The following is a 16,327-nucleotide window of genomic DNA, read 5'->3' on the forward strand; positions in this document are numbered from 1 at the left end:
TAAATGATTATGCTTAGCGAGTCAGGCACGTCAGAAGCTGAGACGGGCTGGAAGCTAGGCCTCTTGAGCCAGTTAGCCAAGTTGTGAAAGCAAAGGAAAAGTTCCACAAGGAAATTAAAATGTTATTCCAGCTAACACACAAATGATAAGAAAGCAAAACAGTTTTATTGCTGATTTGGAGAAAGTTTGAGTGGTCTAGATAGAAGATCAAACCAGTTACAATATCCCCCAAAGCTAAAGCCTAATCCAGAGCAAGGGCTTAACTCTTCAATTCTTCAAAGCTGAGAGAGGTAAGAAAGCTGCAGAAGGAAAGCTGGAAGCTAGTGGAGGTTGCTTCATGAGGTTTAAGGACAGAAGCTGTCTCCATAACATATAAGTGCAAGTTGTAGCAGCAAGTGCTGGTATAGAAGCTGCAGCAAGTTATCCAGAAGATCTAGCTAAGATCACTGATGAAGGTAGCCATACTAACCTACAGATTTTCAATGTAGATGATATACCCTCCTATTGAAAGATGTCATGTAGGACTTTCCGAGCTAGAGACGAGAAGTCAATGCCTAGCTTTAAAGCTTCAAAGGACACACTGACTCCTGTTAGGGACCAATGGAGCTAGTAACGTTCAGCTGAAGCCAAGGCTCATATACTATTCTGAAAATCCTAGGGTCCTTAAAGAATTATGCTAAATCGAATGCTAAATCTGCTTATGCTGTATAAATGTAACAACAAAGCTTGGATTTTACAGCATGGTTTACTGAATGTTTTAAGCCCACTGTTGAGGCCTACTGCTCAGAAAAAAAGACTCCCTTGAAAAATATTACTGCTCCTTGACAATGCACCTGGTCACCCTAGAGCTCTGATGAGATGTACAAGGAGATGGATGTTGTTTTCCTGCCTGCTAACACAACATGCATTCTTCAGCCCATGGATCAAGGAGTCACTTTGACTTTTACGTCTCATCATTTAAGAAATACATTTCATAAGACTATAGCTCCATAGCTAGTGATTCCTCTTGTGAATCTGAGCAAATTAAATTAAAAAACCCCTGGAGAGGATTCACCATTCTAGATGCCATTATGAACATTTGTGATTCACGATAAGTCAAAAATCAACATGAATAGGAATGTGGAAGTAGTTGATTCAATCCTCATTGATGACTTTGAGGGACTCAAGGCTTCCAAGGAGGAAGGAATTGCAGATGTGGTGGAAACAGCAGGAGAATTAGAATTAGAAGTGGAGCCAGGTGCGGTGGCTCACGCCTGTAATCCCAGAGCTTTGGGAGGCTGAGGCGGGTGCATCACCTGAGGTCGGGAGTTCGAGACCAGCCTGACCAACATGGAGAAACTCTGTCTCTACTAAAAATACAAAATTAGCCAGGTGTGGTGGCACATGCCTGTCTGTAATCCCAGCTACTTGAGAGGCTGAGGCAGGAGAATCGCTTGAAACTGGGAGGTGGAGGCTGCAGTGAGCCGAGATTGCGCCATTGCACTCCAGCCTGGGCAATGAGAGGGAAACTCTGTTGCAAAAAAAAAAAAAAAAAAAAAAAAAAGAATTATAAGTGGAGCCTGAAGATGTGACTGAATTCCTGCAATCTCATGATAAAACTTGAATGAATGAGGAACTGCTTCTTATGGATGAACAAAAAAAGTGATTCCTGAAATGGAATGTATTCCCAGTGAAGATGCTGTCAACACTGTTGAAATGACAATGAAGGATTTAGAAGATTATATAAATTTAGTTGATAAAGAAGCATTGGAAGATTGACTGCAATTTAGAAAGAAGTTCTATGGTGGGTAAAATGTTATGAAACAGTACCACATGCTACAGGGAAATCTTCTATGAAAGAAGAGTCCACTGATGTGGCAAACTTCATTGTTGTCTTAAGAAATTTCCACAGCCACTCCAACCATTAGCAACTATCATCCTGATCAGTCGGCAGCCATCAACCCAGAGGCAAGACCCTCCACTAGTCAAAAGATTACGACTCGAAAGGCTCAGATGACTGTTAGTACTTGTTAGCAACAAAGTGCTTTTTAATTAAGATATGTGCTTTTTTAAGACAATGCTATTGCACACTTGAGTACAGTGTAAACACAACTTTTAAATGTAATAGGGAAACAAAAAAATTGTGTGACTTGCTTTCTTGTGATACTTACTTCATTGGGGTGGTCTGGAACTGAACCCACAATATCTCTGAGGTACACCTGTATTCAGAGAAGTCCATTCACAGGATGTGTTCCCTCAATTTGTGGTATGAAAACTTAAAAAGACACAACGATCAGCTGAAGTGAACCTATGAAGACACGGCTGAGAAAACTGGAGGTGTTTGATCTGGAGAATTAAGATGTGAGTTGGTTCATGACAGTGTTGAGAGGAACACTGGGGCCAATGAGTGAAAATTATAGCATTATCATTAGAGTCATTCTGTTCAACCAGAAGATTCCAAGACCTAAACAGCACTGTAAGAGGCTACTGGACATTGTAAGAGAGAACTCTGCCTTCAGATTGTGTTGCAGAAGAATATACAGCCACTCAGGGCACTTAAGGAGGGTTAGTTAAACTACTAATGTGGGAACAGTAGTCAGCCAGAAGTGCAAAAAAGATAATAACAGCTACAACCATCTGGTTGTTAAGAACAAATTTTTAAAAATACACGTAAGTATGCAGAAAACTGCATAGCAGTGACTCGCTCTCTGTGAAATATGACACGCAAGGGGTTCCCCTAATTAGGAAACACTAGACTGTAACATATAAAGTTCATTCTGACCCTTAGAGTCTGTGATTTCACTGTATTAATAGCCAAGCTAATGAATTCTGCTTCAGCATAGCATTCAAGGTTCAGATTGTTTTGAATTACAATGCATAAATGACGTCTCCTCTGCTCTCATGGTATATGTTAGAATCTGTAAGATGCAATCCTATACTGCCATGGAGTTAAGTCCTTTAATAGTACCTGATTAAAAATTTTCCTCCCTTTCACTGTTCATCACTTGGGTAAGAGAAGTAGAGGTGTCTGTGTGAAAATGAGGCTAATATGTATTCCAGAAAGCTCAAAGAGAATAGGAATAACTCAAAACATGTGATGAATCATTGTAGAAAGTCATTTTTTTAAAAACAGAAATGCTCCTATGAAGTCAGTAATATGGCCTAATCATACTTCCTGCCATGATCTGTGCTCACTATCTACTGGTAGGATGGAATATACTTTTTTTTTTTTTTGAGATGGAATCTCGCTCTGTCACCCAGGCTGGAGTGCAGTGGCGTGATCTTGGCTCACTGCAAGCTCCGCCTCCCGGGTTCACACCATTCTCCTGCCTCAGCCTCCTGAGTAGCTGGGACTAGAGGCGCCCGCCACCATGCCCGGCTAATTTTTTTGTATTTTAGTAGAGACGGGGTTTCACCATGTTAGCCAGGATGGTCTCGATCTCCTGACCTCGTGATCCACCCGTCTCGGCCTCCCAAAGTGCTGGGATTACAGGCGTGAGCCACTGCACCCGGCCAGGATAGAATATACTTATTCAATTTCCATGTCTTCACACTCATTCTTTGCCTTAATGATAAAGAAACTGACTTACAAGTAGAGCCTAAGAAACAGATGAAAACCTCTCGTTGGGAAGCTCAGAATCATAGAGAAGGAAGAATCTAGAATAAGTAGAATAGGGAGGCTGGGTACAGTGGCTCACATCTGTAATCCCAGAATTCTAAAAGGCCAAGGTGGAAGGACCACTGGAGCCCAGGAGTTTAAGACCAGCCTGGCTAACATAGTGAGATCCTGTCTCTAATTAAGTAGGAAAGGGAAAAGAATAGGGAGCAGAGAGGTAACATGGGCTAAACGGAAAAGGATGCTAATTTCAATTATTTTGATACCTAAGCTGGGAGGCAGTTTACAGAGTACAGTTATTTTCACATGTCTGAGACAGGAATCTGTTACATGTGAAGCCTCCAGTCAGTGACAGATGCTGTCAAGGAAAGACACTGGACTGGACTTGCTTGCTGTGAGCCATGTTTTACTGGGAATGTGTGCATGAGTTTCCCTGCTCTGTTGGCTTCTTTGGGCTTCACACAGTCCAGTCACCACTCTTCTTAGAAGAGGTGGTGGAATTGTGGCACCCTCTTCCAATCTTCAGTCTTTTGCCAGGGCCTTGCACTGGAGGCATCCAGGAGGAACTGGAAGCTCAGGAAGCCAGAGGATGCCACCTGAGGGACATAGAAGGCAGAGGATGGGGTGGGCAGGGGCTAAGTGCAGAGTTATCAGTTCATTTCCTAGATGGATAGGGGAACGGTGGCAAAGGCAGTGAGTCAATTATGGTATCAATCTCCTTTTCTGTAAACTGTCAATACTAAAACTCCTCTCCCTATATAAAAAAATACCAGTGCAAATCAAATGGAGTTATGCCTGAATGTTTGTAAAAACTTCCCACAATGCTACGTATCTGTCATTTTTTATTTTCCAGTTGCTTACCTATTTGCTATTTGGGAGAGAGTTTTGAGGAGAGAAAAAAGCACGATCTAAAGGAATGGATAAAATACTAACTTTAAGAGAGAATAATTTTGTTCAGTTTCCTCTTTTATGTGCCACGTGGACATTTTTAAAAACTGATAGACTATAATGATTAAGTGGTGATGCTGATTATGAGAAAGACTACTAGATCACTGTGTTCCCAGCATTTTAAAAGCTCAAATACTTCATTGGTTTCTCCAGTTTCTCTCTTTCTCAAGAGAGAGAGAATACATTCTGCCTAGAAGGAGGGAACCGGATTTGAGAGGTACACAGGCTGAATGAGTACGAAAGGCTCCTGAGGTAAGTGGCCAGCGCTTTATGGACTCCCACTGGCTCACACGTGAGAAGCCCTGCAGAGCGGTACCTGTATGTGTCCTCCGGTGAGCCTTCAGGTGAGAACTTTTTGTGTACACTTTGTTGCATCCCTCAAAATCACATCTGTGGATACGCCGTTTTCTGGAGTCTGGGGATTCAGACCGTCTCTGGCGTCTTGTGCTCTCAATACTAAATGGTGAAATTGAACTGGAAAAAGAAAAAGTGGAGTTACATGGTGAGATGCACAGCACCCCATTTTGGTTCTAGTGGCATGGGAACATTGTCTCAGACACTACAGCTTCACAGACTCAAGGTCACATGACCATAGTTCTTGCTACCACTCTCTTGGGCAGATCTCACTTTTTGAATCCTGAAAGGCAGGCAGCGTGAGTTCTTTCTGGCAAAACACTCCAAGGGAGAGAAAGACATGCTTAAAACGACAATAATAAAAACTGAAAGTAAATGAAAGCAGTAGTCGGTGAGTATTTCCTCATGATCAGAAGAAATAATCTGGTAGGGGTAAATTACCATCTCACAGTTTTGAATTTCTGAATATCCTGATAGAGAAGATTATAAGAAGCCTTGCTACAGACAAATGAATGACAAAATGATACATTTAATAAGTCACAAGAAGGTCTACACTGCATGTGACAACATAGAAACTCCTGTAAAATCACAAGGTACACTTCAAAACAAGTGAGGTCCGGCTGAAAGGAATGACATCAGTAACATGAATCATGACAAGTTATTTCTGTTTGGTGAAACGCACCTGACATTTAACTTTTCTAGTTGGAGTTGCTTTGTGGTGAGGAATAACATGCATTGTCTTTAAGGATTAGCTGTACCACCATTATAAAAAAAGTTTTAACTAAGAAATTTGGCCCTGACTTGCATGTTGTTTAATCTGAATGCCCCAGTAGAAAAACAGGATTATTTTATAATGTCAGGTAATTGATTAACATGTACTTTAAAAAATCTTAATCTCTTTCGATTGAGACAGAAATAATGATTCATCTTTTTTAGTTATCCATGACGTTCTTTAAAATTACAGTGACATACAATAAAAAAGCAGTCACTCATATTTCTACTCTACAAAATGTATTACAGTTAATATTTTGACATATTTTCTTCTAGCTTGTTCACATTTTGATGCTTTTAAAAACTAGTTTTTATTGGTAAATCGCCTCTTTTAAAAGTTGAACATTACTGATAAAGATCAATTCACCTCTTGTTTTCTACCATGATCCTGGTCCTTTCTCCTCCTTCCAGGGAAAAGCCTCTATCCTGAGTTTTCTTTACCTCTTTCCAATTCTTTTAAATTATGTTTACCTATACATACCTGCATTTACAGACATTCTTTTTTTGTTTTTTAAGTCATATGAATAATATCATGCCGTTTATATCATTCTGCAAATTGTTTTATTCCTTTTTTTTCAACATTTAACGTTTGAGATTCATCCATGTTGATATAAATGCCATAATTCACTTATTTGAAGTGCTATATACTTATAACTTACCAATTTTAAGATCTATTTTTTAATATTTTAACCATCTCTAAAATCAGAATGCTTCTTACAACTGATGGCTTATTGTAGTTTTACTGGTGTAATTTTTTTATTAGTGGTACATAAAGTAACAGGGCATTTCACAATTGATGACATTTCAACTTAGATCAGGGGTCAGTGAACTTTTTCTGTAAAGGGCTAGATAGTAAATATTTTATTTCAACACTGAGGGCCATACAGTCTTATGTTGTAACTAATCAATTCTACAACTGTATAATGAAAGCACCTATAGATTATATATAAACAAATGAATGTGGTTATGTTCCAATAAAACTTTGTTTACAGAAACAGTGGGCTGGCCAGGCACAGTGGCTCAAGCCTGTGATCCCAGCACTTTTCGCAAGCTGAGGCAGGAGAACCGCTTGAGTCCAAGAATCTGAGACCAACCTGGGCAAGAAGGAGAGACCCTATCTCTACAAAACAAATAAACAAACAAACCAAAAAACAGTGGGCTGTATTCTGTCCATGAGCTGTAGTTTGACGACTATGGAGTTAGATGAAATATGGTGGGAGTCCAGTGAATGTTCATTGCCATTTCCCAAGTGATGGACATATAGACTACTTGTAATTTGCACTTTCATATTGCTCCAGTGAATTTTTTTCTGAAAGTCTCTTTCTGCACACATGTGTCTTAAGATTTCAGCGCACCTTCTCCTTTAATATAAAGGCAAACAAAGCTTTATATTAGGTAAGGTCAAATATAAATAATATTTATCTACCTGTGTCTCAAACAGTTTTATGCAAGATCTACATTAGTAGAAAGAAAGAACATATGTTATGCATGGCCAAGCCACTTTTTTCAGTTTTTTTATCAATGTAGATTTGTGATTTTCCACATAATTGACTCACAGTTGCAGGGATTGGGGTCTACCCGTGAAAGGAGTCAAAATAGTGTGGCTGGCCTGCCTCATGTAAGAACAGCTGTAGTTACTCCTGACAAGGTATATTTTTATCACTGGGTTTGATTCCCATGAACAAGTAAGACTGTGTGGTGATAACAGAGCAACAGTAATTCATTTCTGGAATATGTAGTTATGAAAATAAATATTGATCTTGGCACTTCCTTTTTTTTCCTGAAAAAAAGGAATTCATTCATAGTGTTGTACAATGTTTAACATCTTTTAAAAGTGAGAAAATGATAGAATATTTGTTTTCTGCAAGTTATAACTTAAAGTCTATAAGAACACTTTGTTTTGTATAATATTTTCTACACATGAATATACAGAAGTCTAAATGTAACTACGCATAAACACACACACAGAGGCTTTTGCTGAGTTTCACTGATTTTAGCTATTTATCTTGCTATCTGTATATAAGGAGAAAAGTAAAAAAATAAAAAAAAGAAAAACCAACCAAAAAAACCCTGAAATCAGAATTCAGTCATAATGAATGTTTCTTTAGGGACCAATGAAGTAATCCTGCAACACAGCCTATCAACCACTTAAACATACGGCAGGCAGAGAGACAAAAACAAAGGCTACAGAAGGCCATGAAATTGCTTCACTGTGAGTTTTGAATTTACATCAAAATGAAGACAGGTGGATTGTCTATAGGACCTCAGCCCTGGTTTTCCACATTCTAAAGTGAAATGTGGGCCAGGTGCGGTGGCTCACGCCGGTAATCCCAGCATATAGGGAAGCCGACGCAGGTGGATCGCTTAGCTCAGGAGCTCTAGACCAGCCTGGGCAACATGATGAAACCCCGTCTCTACCAAAACATACAAAAATTAGCCGGGCGTGGTGGCTCATGCCTGTAATCCCAGCACTTTGCGAAGCTGACGTAGGTACATCTCTTGAGCTTAGGAGTTCAAGACCAGCCAGGGTAACACATGGTGAAACCTGTCTCTACAAAAACATACAAAAATTAGCTGGGTGTGGTGGCATGTGCCTGTAGTCCCAGCTACTTGGGAGGTTGAGGTGAGAGGATTGCTTGAGCCGGGGAGATAGAGGTTGCAGTGAGCCAAGATCACGCCATTGCACGCCAATCTGGGTGAAAGAGCGAGACCTGTTTCAAAAAAAGAGTTAAGTGAAATGTTTTAGAACATTATGAAGAACAAATACCTAAAGGTATTTGTACAATAAAAATCATTTTAAAAAAGGATATATGCAATGAATAGTTGTACCCAGTAAAGCTGTCTTTGAAATGACATTCAATGCGGCAATTTTCTCCTTGGTTCCCCTTTCTAAATGGCAGGGATATCTTCACATGTCAAAGAATCCTAGCTAAGCTATGCCTTTCAGAACTGCTGATTTTATTTTTTTGTGGAAAGGTAGGAAGGTAAGTGAAGCTGAGGTAACAGTGAACCAGAAGTGCAGAAGAACCTGAAGAATACAGGAAGGTGACAGGACAGTCCAAGCTCCTAGAGTGCTGCTGTTGTGCTGGGATCCCCAGCATAAATCCACAGTCGGCGGGCACGGCAAGTGGACGACAACCGTGGACTGGGGTTTGTCTGAGCCAAGTCCATGGCTGGAAAGGTGACAGTCGAGTTGTTGGTACTAAGTAATTTTGTATTTCCAGAACCTAGGACATTGTGGGCATTCAAAAAAAAAGTTTGCTAAATAGAATAAATAATGCATTATTAAGCCTGGTATTCCTAATTTTTAATTTTATAATTAATTTATTAATTCTCAATTGGTTAATTAATTCTTACTAGGATACTTTGATTCCAAGTCTTCAGACAATGAGCACTCAATTCCACACTACTACACCCATTTCCCTGAGTTTCTTTTTTTTTTTTTGAGACAGGGTCTTGCTCTGTCACCTAGACTGGTGGCCTAGGTGGCACAGTCATAGCTCACTGTAATCTTGAACTCCTGGACTCTAGTGATCTTCCCCCTCAGTCTCCCGAGTAGCTAAGATTACAGGTACACGCAACCATGCCTGGCTAACTTTTTAATTTTTTGTAGAGATGGGGTTTTGTTATGTTGCCCAGGCTTATCTTGAACTCCTGGCTTCAAGTGGTTCTGCCTCAGTCTCCCCAAGTGCTGGGATTACAGACGTGTTCCCATGCCTGGCCAAGTTTCATATTTTCAGTGCTACACAAAGTGGCTACTGAATATCTGGAAATCTGGGTAACCATTAAAAATACATAGATATAAATGTCTCAATTATTTCCTCTAAGTTCAAGAGCAGTGTGTTCTAAAGTATTGCTTACAATTAAATTTCTCAGTGGGAGGCCACTGATAAATGTGTAGGATGCTGGTGAATGAAATAACAAAAGTCTTTCTTTTGACCCTAATAGGCATTTCGATAAGTTAGAGAAAGTGAGGGAAAGACCCTTACTCCTGGCAATGTTATCTTGCCCCATCTCACTCGGGGGCTGCCCATAAGAAGGGGTGTTAGGTAATAGAACAGCTGGGTGTTTTCACTCTGCCTTACCTATGCTTTCTGAGCAACATGCCCTTTTTGCAGAAGGCACTCGAAGAATCCTCACAGGCATGCAACCTGACTTCTGCGCTTCAAAAACTGGCCTTATTTTAAAGAATGGGAATGTGCAAGTAACTACTGCATACACCAGTAGAGCATTCTTCGAATAATCTTTAGTAATAAGCTTGGTATGATGAAAATGGTTGAGGTAAAACACTTGTTACTGTGTTCCCAAATTCCATACTAAATACATCTGTACAGCCCCAAAGAACTAAAGGCCCACTTCTTTCCCCAGAAGGTTAGACCATTTAGAGTAGTGAATGAACGCCTGAGGGGGCCTCCACTGGTACCATGTTGTAATAATTAGATCCAGAGAGAACAAATGAGTGAATCATGACTTTGGTTGCACAATAGTCCCACTTGGAATGGCAAGTTAAATTAGAATTAAATCCAGAGAGGCTCAAAAAATCACATCCAAGAACAGCTCTATTTAAATGGAAGGTGCTGCATGGCTGCCATGAAAGAAATTAGGGTTAACTGTAATCAGCCGGTAATAAAAGACCATTCATCATGTGTGACCTTAGCATGATGAGATATCCTTCACTGAAATTGAGTTTTTACAGGAGTTAAAAAAAAAAAAAAATTAAAAAGGCCAGGACAACCTTTCAAGCCTGGAAAGAAGACATACACATCACAGATTTAAAAACCAGAGCAGAAAACACTGGAATTGAAGGAGCTTTAGTAAATTCACACACTGTATCGCAACAAAATTCCAAGGGGCACAGCTGAGGATAACAGCGGTCTTTACAGAATGCTTACTGTGTGTCAGGCACTGACCTAAATGCCTCAACCTTCAGAGCAACCCTCTGAGGTTGACACTACTACCCCTGTACACTGTATCCCTCTTTTACAGATGAGGAAACTGAGGCACAAAGAGGTGAAGGCTAAGCCCAAGACAAAGTCTACGGCTACACCAAAACTCAGACCTGAGTGGCTGATTCCAGAACTTGATCTTAATTACAATGTTATGCTTATTCAGATGAAGATACAGGTATTACAAACCAACATATGATAAAATGGGAAAAAGCAACAAAATATCTGTAGCATTTAAATTTCCCCTTTAACCCAATTATATAAAACAACAGCACATATAAGTGTTACTGAATATAGCCTGCTATGATAAGACATATACTTTTCTCTGGAGAACTGTAAAAAGGTAAACCATTTTATAAGTACTGTCAGATGGGCATTCAGTATACTTACTATTAATCTACCAAATAAAGTATTTTCTTTTCTCTCTTTTCATCTTTTTTTAAAGAGAGACAAGGACTCATTCTGTTGCCCAAGCTGCAGTGCAGTGGTATGATCATAGCTCACTGGAGCCTCAAACTCCTGGGCTCAAACAATCCTTCTGCCTCACCTCCTGGGAGCTAGGACTACAGGCGCATGCTACCATGCCTAGTTAATTTTTTTTTTTTTTTTTTTGGGTAGAGTAAGGGTCTTGTTGTGTTGTCCTGGCCTGTCTTGAACTCCTGGCCTCAAGTGATCCTCCCACTTCGGCCTCCCAGAGTGTTGGGATTATAGGTATAAGCCACTATGCCTAACCAGTACATATTTTCTTAAAGTTGTTATAAACTATATATTTACAAGGGAAATGTTTTTAAAGGCTGAGTTTGGCAGTGGTATATGATAATATCTTCCTTGACCATTAATGCCACAAAATTAGTCCCTTCCCTGTCATTCCACTTTATTTACAATTGGACCAAAAAGAATTGAGTTGGTTGCATGATAGAATTACCTTAACGGAAATGAGAGCATTCAGTTTACAAAGTATATTGTGTACTGTTTCTAAAGTTCAATATTATTTAAATTAAGACATTGAACATCACCTACAGAATTCTGAATTAACTTCTGCCACAAAATACATGTAGGTACAACGACTTCCTTGTTAGTGAATCAAACACCACCCTGGAAATGAATTATCAAGACCATAAGCAGAGCAAGAGTGGATGAGACTTTCAGTTAACCAGGATTTACATAAATCTCAGTAAAACAGATTCTATTCACATGAACAAGCCAGATATCTGCATTACTTTGTAGGCTTTCCCTTAACCAGCAGATGGCTCTCAGAGGCAGGAATCGTCATATGTATCTTCCATACTACAACAGACCCTAATGCCTGTCAAACCATGTCAATGTCTCTCCTATGACATTAATTAGGGAAAAAGCGCTGTTTAGATACATTTACTACCAAATCCCAGCAGCTACATTCAGAGGTAGAGCAGATTCACTGGTGTCGAGTTCCTCTTTCATTCCTCTCTGTAGCATTTCACAGTAAACTACTTTTGAACAGATTGAAATTGTAAGATTAGTAGCTGCCACCCTTTTCAGAAGCTGTGACTGAGACATTATATCATGTTTTAATTTGGATTCAATAAAAATGTTTTCACAAAATGTATGAATCAAGAGGAATACATTTGCTAAAATGCGTCAAAAAGCTCAATCTTAGCATCTATTCAAACTAGAGTTTGGTAAGTTTTCCATATGAACAGAATATGTCTAAAATGCATATTTAATTACTGTTTTACTTTAATAAACAAAGTCTCCTACTAAACTAATTAAAAGATAATGGTTTACAAAGGAGCCTTTTGGGGGCCCAGGGGTTGCCCTGGGGATGGATTCACAGTATTTCATGATTTTACTTAAACATAACAGCAGCCAGTAAGTATTTTTCCACATCACTTTCTAGACCGTTAAAAAACTTAAAACTATTATAAGCTTTCTGTTCTTTTTGTTTCAACATATTTCAGCAAGCAAGATCATTAGCTCTATTAGGCAAAATGTTTAATCAAAATAGAAAAAAAATGAAACATTAACAGTTTGCTATGGTTGGCTTTATTATCAAACTTTTATGATGAAATTAGACTACAAGTTGAAAGAGGGCTATTGGCTAACAAAAAAATATCTATTTCAGATATAGTGTATCTATTCAACACAGCTACTCTTTGGGGAATGTCTTATGCATTGCAAACACTTTACCCCATGAATTCAATTCATAATGTAGGATGAAACGAGGGTTCTGAAACAGGTATGGATTTCTGGATTATACTGGATGTACCCACTGAATGGAAGACACATAACATACTAAATAGTTAGAGGGATTTTCCCACAGAATTTCTTCAGAAAATATCATGATTTAAATTATGTTTTATGCCAGAGGTTATAGCTTGGTGCATTACATAAACCTTAAAAAAAAACTTTCTAGGTCAGAATAGGATTAATTATTTTAATCTGAATGCCTTAAGGTAAGCCCTGCCCTCCTCATTCTGGCATGGGCCCAACCCATGCCCGATTACTTATGAGAACAGCACTTTATCTTATCCATGTGGCTCTTGAACACATCTGATTTTAGGACTCTCTAGAATCATGCTAAATTTTAAAAATAAGTTATCCTTATTTGACTACAGTTAAACTTTAAGCTACTCAAGAGTGAAGAGTCTTATACATGTCTATTTATGTGGCCAACAAACATGAAAAAAGCTCATCATCACTGGTCTTTAGAGAAATGCAAATCAAAACCACAATGATACCATCTCATGCCACTCAGAATGGTGATCATTAAAAAGTCAGGAAACAACAGATGCTGGAGAGGATGTGGAGAAATAGGAACACTTTTACACTACTGGTGGGAGTGTAAATTAGTTCAACCATTGTGGAAGACAGTGTGGTGATTCCTCAAGGATCTAGAACCAGAATTACCATTTGACCCAGCAATACCATTACTGGCTATATACCCAAAGGATTATATATCATCCTACTATAAAGACACATGCACACGTATGTTTACTGCAGCAATATTCACAATAGCAAAGACTTGGAACCAACCCAAATGCCCACCAATGATAGACTGGATAAAGAAAATGTGGCACATATACACCATGGAATACTATGCAGCCATAAAAAAGGATGAGTTCATGTCCTTTGCAGGGACATGGGTGAAGCTAGAAACCATCATTCTCAGCAAACTAACACAGGAACAGAAAACCAAATACCTCATGTTCTCACTCATAAGTGGGAGTTGAACAATGAGAACACATGGACACAGGGAGGGCAACATCACACCCGGGGCCTGTAGGAGGGTGGGGGCTAGGGGAGGGACAGCATTAGGACAAATACCTAATGCATGCAGGGCTTAAAACTTAGATGACGGGTTGATGGGTGCAGCAAACCACCATGGCACCTGTATACCTATGTAACAAACCTGCACGTTCTGCACATGTATCCTAGAATTCAAAAAAAAAAAAAAGAAGACTCTTATACATGTCTGTCTAGAAGCCATTGTTATACAAGAATGCCTGAATGGGTGATGGGAAAGGAAGGGAAGAAGGACGCTGGGAAGCTCAGTCTACCTTATGAAGAATTTACCAACTATATACACAGGAACCTCACCATAACACTGCTCTAAGGCAGAACTGAATAGGAGGAGGTTAATATTTCCACTTTAGAAGGATCTTATTATAAAGCAGATTTACTAATAAGGCAGGTACTGTGGATGTTCCTGGACAAAGAATGTAGCGAGACTCCATGTTTTAAAGATGAAAACATTTAAGATGTTTCAAAATACACAGCTCTAATGAGATACTATAATGCAACCACAAAATGAACTTTTGGGTTCAGCACGGTGGCTCATGCCTATAATCCCAGCACTTTGGGAGGCTGAGGCAGGTGGATCACCTGAGGTCAGGAGTTTGAGACTAGCCTGGCCAATGTGGTGAAACCCTGTCTCTGCTAAATGTACAAAAAGTAGCCAGGTGTGGTGGCAGATACCTGTGATCCCAGCTACTCGGGAACTGAGGCAGGAGACCTGCCTGAACCCAGGAGGCAGAGGTCGCAGTGAGCAGAGATTGAGCCACTTCACTCCAGACTGGGTGATAGAGTGAGCCTCCATCCCCCCAAATAAATAAATAAATAAATAAACGTTTGATGTGATCATCAAAACAGGCCTACATCTATTTTATGCTGATCATTAACCAGATCTATGTTACACTAGAGATTTGTTTTATTAAAAAACACTGAAATTATATTATCTAACTATGTGGTACTTAAGCTAACATGAATTATTGAAAGTTTTTATTGCTTGGGTAGGATTATATAAATCAGACCAAACCGATGTGGTTCTGCCACATCGGCCAGGCTGGTCTCGAACTCAAGTTTTCCACTTGAGTTCGTGCTACCAAAATGACTGTCTGAGGCCACACGTAGGGATTTTTCTCATTATAAGATGTACAAGTATTTGAATTCCGGAGGAAAACAAAAATCTTCCCACCTGAAAAGATTATTCTTTCCTCAGTGAATTATCTTGACACCACTGACAAAACCAATTTACCATAATGTAAGGGTTGATTCCTGGACTCTTACTTCTATTCCATGGATTTGTCTATATATAATTATCCCAGTACCACAATGTCTTAATAATTTTATAGCTTTAGGATCAATTTTTAAATTGGAAAACATTATTCCTCCAAATTTATTCTCCCCCCTCAGACTGTTTTCACATAAAATTTAGAATCATCTCATCAATTTCTTTCTTTCTTTTTTTTTTTTTTTGAGATAGAGTCTCACTCTGTGGCCCAGGCTGTAGTGCAATGGTATGACCTCGGCTCACTGCAACCTCCACCTCCCGTGTTCGAGTGATTCTCCTGCTTCAGCCTCCGGAGTAGCTGGGATTACAGACGTGTGCCACCATGCCTGGCTAATTTTTGTATTTTAGTAGAGACAAGGCTTCACCATGTTGGCCAGGCTGGTTTAGAACTCCTGACCTCAGGTGATCCACCCACCTCAGCCTCCCAAAGTGCTGGGATTACAGGCATGTGCCACTGTGGCCAACCATCATCAATTTCTATAAAAGAAAACGCAGCTGGAATTTGGATGAAAACCAAATCATAGACTGCTGCCATCTTAACAACATTATGTCTTTCAAACCATGAATATAGGACATCTTTCCATTTAACTAAAAAAATTTTTTTAAACTATGTTTTGTAGTTTTCAATGTTCAAGTCTTTTATGTCTTTTGTTAAATATATTCATAGGTATTTTCTTCTTTTTCATGCTATTGTAAATAAAATTGTTTTCTTAATTTCATTTTTAGATTGTCCACTGTTAGTATATAGAAATACAATTAATATTTGTTTATTGATCTTGTGTCCTGTAACCTTGTTAATTTCATTTATTAGTTCTAATACTTTTTGGGAGGTGACCTATAGATTTCCTATATACAAGATCACGTCAACTACAAATAGAGATAGCTTTACTTCTTCCTTTCCAATCCACATTTCTTTTTCTTAATTGCCTCGGCTAGAATGTTGAGTGAAAGTGGTGTGTATGGACATCCTTGTCTTGTTACTGATCTGAGGGTTAGGTGCTCAGTCTTCTACCATTCAGTATGTTAGATACGAGTTTTTCACAGATGCACTCTATCAAGTTTAGGATACTGCTGTCTATTCCTGTGTGTGTACTGAGTGTTTTCATTACAAAAGGATGTTGGATTTTGTCAAATGCCTTTTCCGTGTCTATCGAGATAAATGTT

At 39.1% G+C, this 16,327-nt stretch overlaps 1 protein-coding gene across 8 annotated transcripts in view; it reads right to left on the reverse strand.

Moving 5' to 3' along the window:
• KLF12 (Kruppel like factor 12) overlaps positions 1 to 16,327 on the reverse strand; it is a 462,251-nt gene that overhangs the window by 24,667 nt on the left and 421,257 nt on the right. For all 8 annotated transcript variants that reach the window (XM_030922037.1, XM_030922038.1, XM_030922033.1 and 5 more), the window contains one exon: positions 4,860 to 5,017. In XM_030922037.1, coding sequence (XP_030777897.1) covers positions 4,860 to 5,017 — 158 coding nt within the window. The remainder of the gene's footprint in view (positions 1 to 4,859; positions 5,018 to 16,327) is intronic.

The sequence above is a fragment of the Rhinopithecus roxellana genome, chromosome 18 (assembly GCF_007565055.1).
Source record: "Rhinopithecus roxellana isolate Shanxi Qingling chromosome 18, ASM756505v1, whole genome shotgun sequence".
NCBI lineage: Eukaryota > Metazoa > Chordata > Mammalia > Primates > Cercopithecidae > Rhinopithecus > Rhinopithecus roxellana.